The following is a 12,496-nucleotide window of genomic DNA, read 5'->3' as shown; positions in this document are numbered from 1 at the left end:
ACGGCGACGATGGCCGCGGCAGCGGGCAGCGGGCCGGGGGCGACGGCCGGCGCAGGGGGCACAGGGGGCGCTGCGGCGGCTGCGGGCCTAGCCGTCTATCGGCGGAAGGACGGGGGCCCAGCCGGCAAGTTCTGGGAGAGTCCGGAGACGGTATCTCAGCTGGACTCAGTGCGCGTCTGGCTGGGCAAGCACTACAAGAAGGTGGGTGCGCGCGCCAGCCGGGGCCGCTGGGGCTGGGGCGGCGCGGCTCGGGCGTCCTCGGAGCTGCGCGGGACAACAAAGGCGGCGCCGCCCGCCACGCCCCCGCCGCCTCGCGCGGCCTGCTCCCGGCCTGCCGGGGGCAGGCGCTCCGGAGGGCGCGAACCTTCTCTTTTGTTAGCTCCTGGAGTGTGCCGAACGGGGTTCGTTAGAGACCGAGCTAGTGTGGTTGAAGCAGCCCAAGTTTTACTTAGCGACTGGGCTTCCCAGCGTGAGGTGAGGAAGGATTTACTAAGGGACTGTGGACGAGTGACCTCGGAAGTTAATTACTTAGGTTAGTAGCATGAACTGCATACAGTACTAAGGAGAACCTCAGGACTTAAAAAGTGACGGTTTCACTTAATTGTACTTTTGGGTGGTGTATGGTGTAAGATCGGTTGTATGAAATATGTTCTTCAATGAAGCCTTTCCCCGAGGACCCATTTATACCAGAACACCCCATTTCATATTGCCTTTATTTTCTTAATAGTTACTTTTAATTTTTTTCACTGGTTTGTTTCTCATACTTTGGAATGTGAGTTCTGCTGAATCAACGGTTTGCAAGAGTTGTGACTTAAAGCGCTTGTTTATAACGTTTTCAGATTTACCCACGATGTAAATATTACAGGAATGACTGACTGTCTTAGATGGTGTAATAAAGTAGATAGCCCAAAACTCTCCGCTTGCAGATTTGAGGAGCACCGCTTCAGTTCTCTTCTTCCCTACCATAGAATTGGGGCAAAGGCTTTGTCAGGACTGTGTACTAGAAAGGGGTTGCCTTATAAGGTAGCCCATCAATAAAAGTGGAGATAGCAGGCATGGTGGCACATTAAATCCCAGTGATTTGGAAGACTGAGGCAGGAGGATCTCAAGTTGAAGGCCAATCTCGGCAACTTAGTGGGCAACTCTCAGAAAATGAAAAGGCCTGGCTGCTTGGGAGGCTGAGACAGAAGGATGATGAGTTCAAAGCCAGCTTCAGCAATGGCAAGGCGCTAAGCAACTCAGACCCTGTCTCTAAATAAAATACAAAATAGGGCTGGGAATGTGGCTCAGTGGTTGAGTGCCCGGTTGTAATCAGAAATAAAAATAAAAATAAAAAAGCTCAGTGATAAAGTGTTCCTGGGTTCAATTCCCAGTACTGGAGGTGGGGCAGATGGGAACAATATCAAATTTATTTCAAATAGTTGTGAATTGCAGCTGCTGTGAAAATGCAGTATTAAATGCAGTAGAAATATTTAGTCAAAGCTCATCCATTTTGATACCAAATAATAACAATATTAATAATTAGTAGAAATATAAGTCAAAACTAACCTGGTCTTTAAAACTTGAGGTATCATTAGCCTAGACCTCTATACATCAGCTTCATAGCCACTTCTTTCTTAAACCTATCCAAATCTCAAAAGGATTATCTGAGCCTAAATGTTTATTGAATGAATGAAAAGATAAGCTGGTATACAAACTCTTTCATATAAGGTCTACAGTTCAGTGACCTGTCAATGTTTGACAGTTGTTAGGCATGGGTAGGGATCTTGGGTTCCTTTGATATTATGCTATGGTATTTTCTTTCTTTTTTAAAAAATTTTTTTAAGTTGTTGATACCTTTATTTTATTTATACTTTTATTTATTTATTTGTATGTGGTGCTGAGAATTGAACCCAGTGCTTCATGCATGCTAGGCAAGCACTGTACCACTGAGCCACAACCCTAGCCCCATGCTATAGTATTTTCTGAGGGACTATTCCTATCTGAAGTTTGAGGAAGTGAGAGACAATAATTATATTTTTAGGTACTTAGAGAGTTTTCCCCTTTTGAAATCAAATTTGGATCTATAGATTTTTCTAATTTACATGTAAGTAGACAAGAATATTAATCTCTGGGCTGGGGATGTGGCTCAAGCGGTAGCGCGCTCGCCTGGCATGCATGTGGCCTAAGTTCGATCCTCAGCACCACATACAAACAAAGATGTTGTGCCCTCCAAAAACTAAAAAATAAATATTAAAAAATTCTCTCTCTCTCTCTCTCTCTCTCACACTCTCTCTTTAAAAAAAAAAAGAATATTAATCTCTCTTATACAAGTGGTTATTTTTGTTGTGTGGTAACAGAGCTTCTGGAATTGCCTATGGAAACTGAATGTGTACGAACCCCGGAACCCTATGGTGTTGGGCATTGAACCTAGAGGGTGCTCTACCACTAAACTACATGTCCAGCCATCCCCCACCCTTTTAAATTATTTTTTAGTTGCCAATGGATGTTTTTATTTATTTATTTATTTATATACAGTGCTGAGGATTGAACCCAGGGCCTCCCACATGCCAGGCAAGTGCTCTACCACTGAGCCACAACTCTAGCCCATGTCCAGCCCTTTTAATTTTTTTTTTAATGAGATAGGGTATAGCTGGGAACAGTGGCATTTACCTGTAATCCCAGTCGTTCTGGAGGCTGAGGCAGGAGGATCTCAAATTTGATGCCAGCCTCAGCAGTTGAGCAAGGCCTTAAAGCAACTTTGTAAGACATTGTCTTAAAATTTTTTTAAAAAGGTCTGGGGATGTAGCACAAAATAAAGCACCCTAAGTTCAATCCTTGGTACCAAAAAAATAAACAACAATAACAAAAAAGCTTTAAAAGGGATGGGGATGTAGCTCAGTAGTGAAGGTCCTTGGCTTTAACCCCAGTACACAGGATTTCACTAAATGGCCTAGGCTAGCCTAGAACCTGTGATCATACTGCTTCTGCTTCCCAAGTTGCTGGGATTACATACATGCTCCTCTGTACCTAGTTTGTTAATTCTTTTAAATCATATTACTTTCAACCAATACTTTGGGTCTTAAATGTAGCTGTTTTTGTTTTGTTGCTGGGGAGGGCCTTTAGTAAAGAAAAAACTACTCAGAAGGCTCCTTTGAGTATGGAGGAATAGAGTGGGAAGAGGCAGATAATAGTCATTTCTCTCTCTTCCAGTGCTCAGTGTGCATTGATCTGGGCCCCAGTTTAAGAGGGTAGCTTTAGGCTTGGGTATCTTGAGATTTGTTTGGGTGGTGAAGAAATGGCTGTGAGGCTGGCAGACACATTTGACCCACAGTGTTGAGGCCTAGGCTAATGTTTCCACAGTTTTAGTTCCTCTGTGATCCCTGAGGCTTTCAAGTCAAAGTTAAGTTTGACTTGTATTTCTACTTTCTATATACATTGATGAGTTTGACTAAACATTTCTGTTGCATTTAATATTGCATTTTCAGAGCAGCTGCAATTTATAGACATCTCAACAATTATATGAAATAAATGTGACATTGCTAGTTCCATTTTCCCCCCCAAACTTTGGATTGAGCCCAGGAGCACTCTACCACTAAGCTATACCACCAGCCATTTTTATTTTTTATTTTGAGGTAGGGTCTAACTAAATCACCCAGGTTGGCCTTGAATTTGCAATCAGTTCTTCTGCCTCTGCCTCCTGAGTCACTGTAATTATAGGCATGTGCCACCATGCCTGCTAGCCCCATTTTTTTGAAGTGTTTACTATTTATTCAGTGAACAATTGAGCATCTGCTTTATGTCAGGTACTTAAAACAATTCCCCAAAGTCAGGAATGGTGTTGAATCCCTGTAAACCCAGTGACTCAGGAGGCAGAGGCCTCAGGAGGATCACAAGTTTGAGGTCAGCCTGGGCATTTAGTAAGACCCTGTCTCAAAAATAAAATTGAAAAAAAGGGCTGGAGGTGTGGCTTAGTGGTTGAGAGCCTCTGAGTTTAATCCCTAGTATCTCCCTGCCCGAAACCCCACAACTCAGACAGGCATTGTGGTGTATGCCTATAATCCCACCTGTTCATGTTGATGAGGCAGGAGGATTGCAAGTTCCAGGCCAGCCTGGGGAATTTAGTGAGACCTAGTCTCAAAATTAGAAAAGAAAAATGATCTGGGGATATAGCACTGTGATAGAGTAGCTTTCATAGCATGCCTGAAATACTGGGTTCAATCCCAGACTTCCTTAACTTTTGCTTTTTTTTGGTTCATGGGATCCAACTCAGAGCTTTACTGTGTTAAGCAGGAGCTTAACATTGAGTTATACCACCAGTCTTTGACTTTTGTATTATGATAAAATTTTTTTTTTAAAGAGAGAGGAGGGGGGGGGGAGAGAGAGAGAGAGAATTTATTTATTTATTTATTTTAGTTCTCGGCGGACACAACATCCTTGTTGGTACGTGGTGCTGAGGATCGAACCCGGGCCCCATGCATGCCAGGCGAGCGCGCTACCACTTGAGCCACATCCCCAGCCCAATAAAATTTATTCATTTTGTTAAAATACTCCCCCATCCCCCGTGATGCTAGGGGATCCAACCCCCATGCTTCCTTCATGTGAGGCAAGTGCTCTATGACTGAGATACAGCCACAGCCCCTAAAATTTATTTTTTCACTTAGATATGTAATATCTGAAATGGATTTTTTTTTTTAAAGGTCCAGTGATTCTTAAAGTGTGATTTCCAGGCCAGTAGTACCACCTGAGAACTTGTTACTTGTTTGAAATGCAGTTTCTTGGGCCTGACCTATTGAATTAAAAATTCTGGGCATGATCAAAGTGTGAAATGTGATATGTCAAGAACTCTGTAATGTTTTGAACAACCAACAATAAAAATTAAAAAAAAAATTCTGGGCATGGAGCTGATAATAGGAGATTCTGTTCCATGCTGAAATTTGAGAACCATAGTTATAGACTAACAGTTAACATCATCTATGTCTAATTAATGATGTGAAACTTGTTTCTACAGTTTTAGTTCCTCTTTGATATACATGCATCACTTTGTGACTATAAAGAAATAAATTTGTACAGAACACACCTTTTAAGTAATGTTGAAGGAAGTTAGGGTTTTTGTTTGTTTGTTGTTGTTTTTGTTTTGGTACTGGGCATTAAATCCAGGGGTGCTTCACCACTTTTTTTTTTTTATTTTTTACTTTCAGACAGGATCTTCCTAAGTTGCTGAAACTTGTAAGCGATCTTTCTGTCTTAGCCTACCAAGTCACTGGGATTATAGGTGTGCTGTATCATACCCTGCTAAAAGAAGCTTTTTATAATGATAAAAATGAATGGTTTAGAAAAGGGACAGGCAAAATTTTTCCATAAAAGGCCAGATAACAGGGCTGGGGTTGTGACTCAGAGGTAGAGTGCTTGCCCAGCATGTGTGAGGCCCTGGGTTTGATCCTCAGCACCCACATAAAAATAAATAAATAGGGGCTGGGGTTGTGGCTCAAGTGGTAGAGCGCTCGCCTAGCATGTGTGAGGCACTGATTTTGATCCTCAGCATCACATAAAACTAAAGATATTGTGTCCACCTAAAACTAAAAAATAAATATTTAAATAAATAAATAAAGGTATGCGTCCAACTACAACTAAAAAATAAATATTAAAAAAAGGCCAGATAACAGCTACTTAAGGCTTTGTTCACCATCGTGTTTCACTTGCAGCTACTTTGCTGTTTCGTGAAAACAGAAATTGATCATATGTAAATGAATGTGTTGTGTTTTAGTAAAACTTAGGGAAATTGAAATTTCAGTGTATTTTTCATATGTCAAGAAATGGTGTTTAGCCAGATGTGATGGCTAATGCTGTAATTCTAGCAGCTCTGGTGGCTGAGGCAGTAGGATCACAAGTTCAAAGTGGTCCTAAGCAACTCAGGGAGACCTTATCTCTAAATAAAATATAAAACAGGGTTGGATGTGGTGACGCATGCCTGTAATCCCAGCAGCTCAGGAGGCTGAGGCAGAAGGATCGAGAGTTCAAAGCCAGCCTCAGTAAAAGCAAGGTGCTAAGCAACTGTAAGATCCTGTCTCTAAATAAAATACAGAATAGGGCTGGAGATGTTTCTCAGTGCTTGAGTGCCCCTGAGTTCAAACCCTGGTACCAAAAACAAACAAACAAATAAATTAGTTAATTAAAATTAAAAAGGACTGGGGTTGTGGCTCAGTGTTTAAGAAATGGTATTTAAATTTTTTTCCCTCAAACCATCTAAAAATGTAAAAATCATTCTTAGCTTGTAGACCCAGAAAACAGGCAGTTGACTGGATTCTGCTGAACCAAGGTCTAAAATACTTGACATAAAATAAAGCATTTTAAGAAAATGCCAGCTTTCCAGAGATAATTGTCATGCTAGCTATTTCATTTATAGTGGAAAACTAACACATCTCAACAAATAAAAAATTTAAGAGTATACTAAAAAGATTGCCCTTTTATATTATTCTATGTCTTTGACTGTAGCACAAATTGAAAACTTGCAGCTCAATGCCCAGTAATTGTAGACTCTGCGGCTGATGGTATTTTGTAATAGATCAGTTAAAAATATTTATATAAGATGGTAAATTTCTAGCACTAAAAAGAAAAAAGTTATTTATTAATTTTTTGATACTGGGGATTGAACCTAGAGGTGCTTAACCACTGAGCCACATCCCCAACCCTTTTTTATATTTTATTTAGAGACAAGGTCTTTCTAAGTTGCTTAGGGCCTCACTAAGTTTCTGAGGCTGGCTTTGAAGATGCTTCTGCCTCAGCCTCCTGAGCCACTGAGATTACGGGTGCCTGGTGAAAAAGTTATTTTTTAACAACAGAAATATACCACATTAACCTTGAGATGTTGGATGGTATTTGAAAAGAGGTTTATTACTAGAAAGAAAAATTAAGTTGTTCCTTATCTTTTGTGAAACCAAAGTGGAAACATAGCTCTTTTTTTTTTTTTAATTTTTATTATTGGTTGTTCAAAACATTACATAGTTCTTGACAATCTGTATATGGGGTAAAAATGGGAGTTCATAACCCACTTGAATCAAATGTATGAAATATGATATGTCAAGAAACATAGCTCTTTTTCCTGCTCAAAATTGTAGGTTTTATCTAGGCGTGATGGTGCATATCTGTAATTCCAGTGACTTGGGAGGCTGAGGCAAGAGGATCACAAGTTCAAAGCCAGCCTCAGCAAATTAATGAGACCCTAAGTAACTTAGCAAGACCCTGACTCAAAATAGAAAACAAATGAAAAGGTATACCGTGTATTTAAAAGAAGGTATTAGCTGAAGACACAAGCCTGTCTGTCATCCTAGCTATTGGAGAGGCTGAGGAGGAAGTTTCACAGATTTGAGACCAGCCTAGAAAATTTTGCAAGACCTTGTCTCAAAATAAAAGAGTCTGGGAAGTGGCTAATGGTGGAGTGCTCGCCTAGCATGTGCAGGGCTCTAGATTCAATTTTCAGTACCACCAAAAAGCAAATGAAGGTTTTCAACTTTTTCTTCTTTTCTTGTCCCTCTCCCCCTTCCAGTATTGGGGGTGAACTCAGTCTAGCATTTAGCTATATTCTCAGCCCTTTTTATTTTATTTTATTTTTTTGGTAGTATAAGTAGTAGTTAAGTGTTATACCACCACCATCTCTCCCTCCCTCCCTCTCTCTCTCTCTCTCTCTCTCTCTCTCTCTCTCTCTCTCTCTTTTTGGTACCAGGAATTTAACCTAGGGGCACTTAACCACTGTGCAACATCTCCTGTTCTTTTTTTTGTTCCATTTTTGTAATTTTGAGACAGGGTCTCTATAATTTGCTTAGAGCCTCGTTGAAATGCTGAGTCTGGTCTCAAAGTTTTGATCTTCCTGCCTCAACCTCCCAAGTTGCTGGGATTATAGGCATGTACCACCACACCTGATTTTTCCAGTTCGTTCGTTCGTTCTTTCTTTCTTTCTTTCTTTCTTTCTTTCTTTCTTTCTTTCTTTCTTTCTTTCTTTCTTTCTTTCTTTCTATCTATCTATCTATCTATCTATCTATCTATCTATCGGGTACCAGGGATTGGACTCTGGGGCACTCAACCATTGAACCATATCCCCAGCCCTATTTTGTATTTTATTTAGAGACAGGATCTCACCAAGTTGCTTAGCACCTTACCATTGCTGAGGCTGGCTTGAACTATGGAGCCTCTTGCCTCAACCTCCTGAGCCACTGGGATTACAGGTGTGTGACACCACGCCCAGGCCAGTTTTATTTTAAGTACAAACAGATGTGTGTTTTTTAAGTCTCTTTAAAGTAGAGAGCATGTCTCACATATTAAATTTGCCACAATACCAGTGCTTTTGGAGGTATTAGAGAGTGATTGACTTTATTTTTTCATGAAATGTACCAGTTCTTTAATCTCTTTCTTTTCCTTGCAGTATGTTCATGCAGATGCTCCTACCAATAAAACTCTGTCTGGACTTGTGGTACAGCTTCTCCAGTTCCAGGAAGATGCCTTTGGGAAGCATGTCACTAATCCGGCTTTCACCAAACTCCCTGTAAGTATTTCAGCTTACTATGGTATAATCTTTAGTTTTAATTTTTTGCAGTATGGAGTATTAAAATTGAAACCAGGGTGCTCTACAAATGATATACATCCCTAGCACTTTTTCTTTTGAGACAGGGTCTTGCTAAGTTGACTAGACTAGTCTTGAACTTGTGATCCTCCTGCCTCAGCCTTCTGTAGCTGGTATTATAGGGTTCACCACACCTATCCTGGTGGCATCTTTGGTTTCCATATCCTTGGTTGTAGCCCAGAACTCATTTCCATTTCAGCTGTAGTGTATTTCTACTTTTCAACTATTGGAAGCTTCTTTTTTAGGGGTGATTTAACATTTGCATTAAACACTGCAACAATCATTAAAAAGGCTTAACTTAATAATTTACAGTTATAGTTTCCTGATGTCTCTGCTATACCATTTAGACCATTCGTTTTCCTGATTGAATTCTTATCGCTAGGGTCCTATTTTGTGTTTTTGTTTTGTTTTGTACTGGGGATTGAACTCAGGGTCACATGACTATTAAGCCACTTCCCCAGCCCTATTTTGCATGCATATTTATTTATTTATTTATTTATTTATAAAAAATATTTATTTTTTAGTTGTAGTTGCACCCAATACCGTTATTTAATTTATTTACTTTTATGTGGTGCTGAGGATCGAACCCAGGGCCTCGCTCGTGCTAGGCGAGCACTCTACCAGCCCCTATTTTATATTTTTATTTAGAGACAGAGTCTCACTGAGTTGCTTAGTACCTTGCAGTTGCTGAGGCTAGCTTTGAACTTGCGATCCTCACTGGGATTATAGGCATGCACCACTGCACCTGCCTTGGGTTTTTTTTTAATATTTAATTTTTAGTTGTAGTTGTCAATACCTTTATTTTATTTTTATGTGGTGCTGAGGATTGAACCCAGGGCCTCCCATGTGCTAGGTGAGCACTCTACCGCTGAGCCACAATCCCTGTCCCCTGGCTTGGGTTTTTTAATTTAAGAGATGGGGTCATGCTGTGTTGCCCAGGCTGGTCTTGAACTCCTGCTTTCAAGGGGTCCTGCTGCTTCCGCTTCCTAAGTAGCTGGGATTACAGGTGTATGCTACCTTGCCACGCTATTTTGTGGAATTTTTATATATTGTCAGTGGGAAACCTTCTGATTTGTGAGAATACAATTCTTTTGTTCTTAAAATTGGTTCATTTTAAATTTTTTTCTTGTACTTAACTCTTTCCCGCACACTGCCCCCTTACATTGGGTTTTATTTTATTTATTTATTTATTTTCTGAGAGAGAGAGAGAGAGAGAGAGAGAATTTTTTTTTTAATATTTATTTTTTAGTTATTGGCGGACACAACATCTTTGTTTGTATGTGGTGCTGAGGATCGAACCCAGGCTGCACGCTTGCCAGGTGAGCGTGCTACCGCTTGAGCCACATCCCCAGCCCTACATTGGGTTTTAAACCCAGGATCTCTCAGCTAAACAAGTACTTTTACTATTTTTTTCATATATACATATTTTTTTTTTAGCTGTCTATGAACCTTTATGTATATGTGGTGCTGAGATTCAAACCCAGTGCCTCACACATACCAGTCAAGTGCTCAACCATTGAGCCACAGCTCAGCCCATACTCTTATGATTGAGCCCCCCGTTTTTTTGCGGGGGGTACCAGGGATTGGACTCAGGGACATTTAACCACTAAGCCACATCCCTGCCCTATATTTTATTTAGAGACAGGGTCTCACTGAGTTGCCTAGGGCCACATTTTGCTGAGGCCAGCTTTGAACTCTTGATCCTCCTTCCTCAACCTCCCGAGCTGCTAGGATCATAGGCTTGCGCCACTGCACTCGGCTATTGAGCCCTTTTCTAAACCTTATTTTGAGACAGGATCTTACTGAGTTGCCCATGCTGGCCTCAAACTTGGCATTCTCCTGCCCTAGCCTCCCAGTTGTCTCAGATCATAGTCATGCACCAACAGGCCTTGCGCAACTGATACTTTGATAGTTTGAGCTGGTGACAAGTAGTGGATTATACTTTATTTCCTTTTAAGATTTGTGAGTTTTGTTGCTTTTGTAGAGAGAAAAATCTGGCATTACTATTTATTTCCCTGTTTTTTATATTATTTTTGAAATTTTTTCTTTTTGTGGTACTGGGGATCAAACCCAGGACTTCACATATGCTAGAGACGCTCTCTACCTCTGAGCTACACCTCAGCTTCCCCAGTTGTTGAGATTACAGGTATGAACCACTAGCCCTGGCTAGTGATTAAATAACTCCTGGGAAACAAACCATTTATTTCCAGACTTTGGAGACTAGAAAAAATATTTTTAGGCATAAGCCATAATTAAAAATAATGCATGGCTTAGTGCCAGTGGGACCGGATGTACTTTTTTTCCTCTCAAAATAGTGTTTAAAATCTTCCTGAATGAAGCACCTTGGGAGGCTGAATCAGGAAGATTGCAAGTTTGAGGCCAGTCTCAACAATTTAGCAAGGCCCTAAGCAATTAGTGAAACCTGTCTCAAAATAAAATATAAAAGGGACTGGTTGCTGGGATTGTGGTTCAGTGGTAGAGTGCTTGCCTAGTGCGTGTGAGGCACTGAGTTTGATCCTCAGCACCACATAAAAAAATAAATGAATAAAATAAAGTTATTGTGTCCATCTACAACTAAAAATATTTTTTAAAGGGGGGTGGTTTTCCTGGGTATGGTGTTGCATGCCTATAATTCCAGCCGCTGAGAGGCTGAGACAGGAGGATTGCGAGTTCAAAGCCAGCCTCAGCAAAAGCAAGACACTAAGCAACTCAGTGAGACCCTGCCCCTAAATAAAATAGAAAATAGGGCTGCGGAAGTGGCTTAGTGGTTGAGTGCCCCTTTCAATCCCTGGTATCAAAAAAAGAAAAAAAATTGTAAGCTACTATGCTGGTATATACCTGTAGTTCCCATTACTTAGGCTGAATCAGGAAAATCCTTTGAGCCCAGGAATTTGGGGCCAGCCAAGGCAACATAGCAACACCTTGACTCTTTTTTTTTTTTTTTTTAAAGAGAGAGGTGAGAGAGCGAGAGAATGAGAATTTTTAATATTTATTTTTTAGTTTTTGGCAGACACAACATCTTTCTTTGTATGTGGTGCTGAGGATCGAACCCGGGCAGCACGCATGCCAGGCGAGTGCGCTACTGCTTGAGCCACATCCCCAGCCCCTACTTTACTAATTTTAATAAGCATTTTTTTCCTATTACCTGAATATTTTGTATTTTATATCCAACCTTTTTTTTCTTTTTTTTTTTTGTGCCAGGAATTGAACCTAGGGGTGCTTAACTACAATGCCATATCTCAGCCCTTTTTATTTTTTATTTTCAGACAGGGTTTCAGTAAGTTGCTTAGGACCTCAATAAATTACTGAGGCTGGCCTTGAACTTGAATTCCTCCTGCCTTAACCTCCCAAGCTGCTGGGATTACAGGCATGCACCATCATGCCTGGTGGTTCTAATCTTATTGTATGTTTTATCTCTTTATAATCACTTAATATTTTGTTTCTGGTTCTTCGAAATTTGGTAATCTTGGTTGAGAGCTAGTTCTTACTTCAGTTATTTTTATTTGTTTATTTTCTTTGAAATTATGGGAGGTCACCCTCCTCGCACGTGATTTGAGTTAGCTCCCTGGCTGGATGAGAGGTGCTTAGACACAGAGGTTTCAGAGCCTTCCTCACCCTTTCCCAGGTACGAGGGCTTGTCTGTGCAGAGGCGGCGTGCCTGGCCACTGACCTGAAGACTCAGTCGCTGGTCCTGACCTTGGGATGCTGCCTCCCTTAACCTTCATTGGATGGGATTTTCCCTTGAATTTTTTGTTCCCTGATAAAAGCTCACTCCCTGGCATTCGCTCCCTCTCTCGCTAGCCTCTTCTGTACACCTCGCCACCAGCATTAGGTTGCTGGAGGTGGGAGCTAGGAGAAGCCGTCTCGGAGCTGGGAATAAAGGTAATGAGAGTCTGTCTC

General features: G+C 40.9%; 1 protein-coding gene across 3 annotated transcripts in view; it reads left to right on the top strand.

Moving 5' to 3' along the window:
- Smarcc1 (SWI/SNF related BAF chromatin remodeling complex subunit C1) overlaps positions 1–12,496 on the top strand; it is a 152,551-nt gene continuing 140,055 nt past the window's right edge. For all 3 annotated transcript variants that reach the window (XM_026389836.2, XM_026389835.2, XM_026389837.2), the window contains exons 1-2: positions 1–201; positions 8,399–8,518. In XM_026389836.2, coding sequence (XP_026245621.1) covers positions 10–201; positions 8,399–8,518 — 312 coding nt within the window. In that variant the 5' untranslated portion in view covers positions 1–9. The remainder of the gene's footprint in view (positions 202–8,398; positions 8,519–12,496) is intronic.

Source organism: Urocitellus parryii, chromosome 3, assembly GCF_045843805.1.
Source record: "Urocitellus parryii isolate mUroPar1 chromosome 3, mUroPar1.hap1, whole genome shotgun sequence".
In the NCBI taxonomy this organism is placed as follows: domain Eukaryota; kingdom Metazoa; phylum Chordata; class Mammalia; order Rodentia; family Sciuridae; genus Urocitellus; species Urocitellus parryii.
This window is presented reverse-complemented; position numbering and strand designations above follow the sequence as displayed.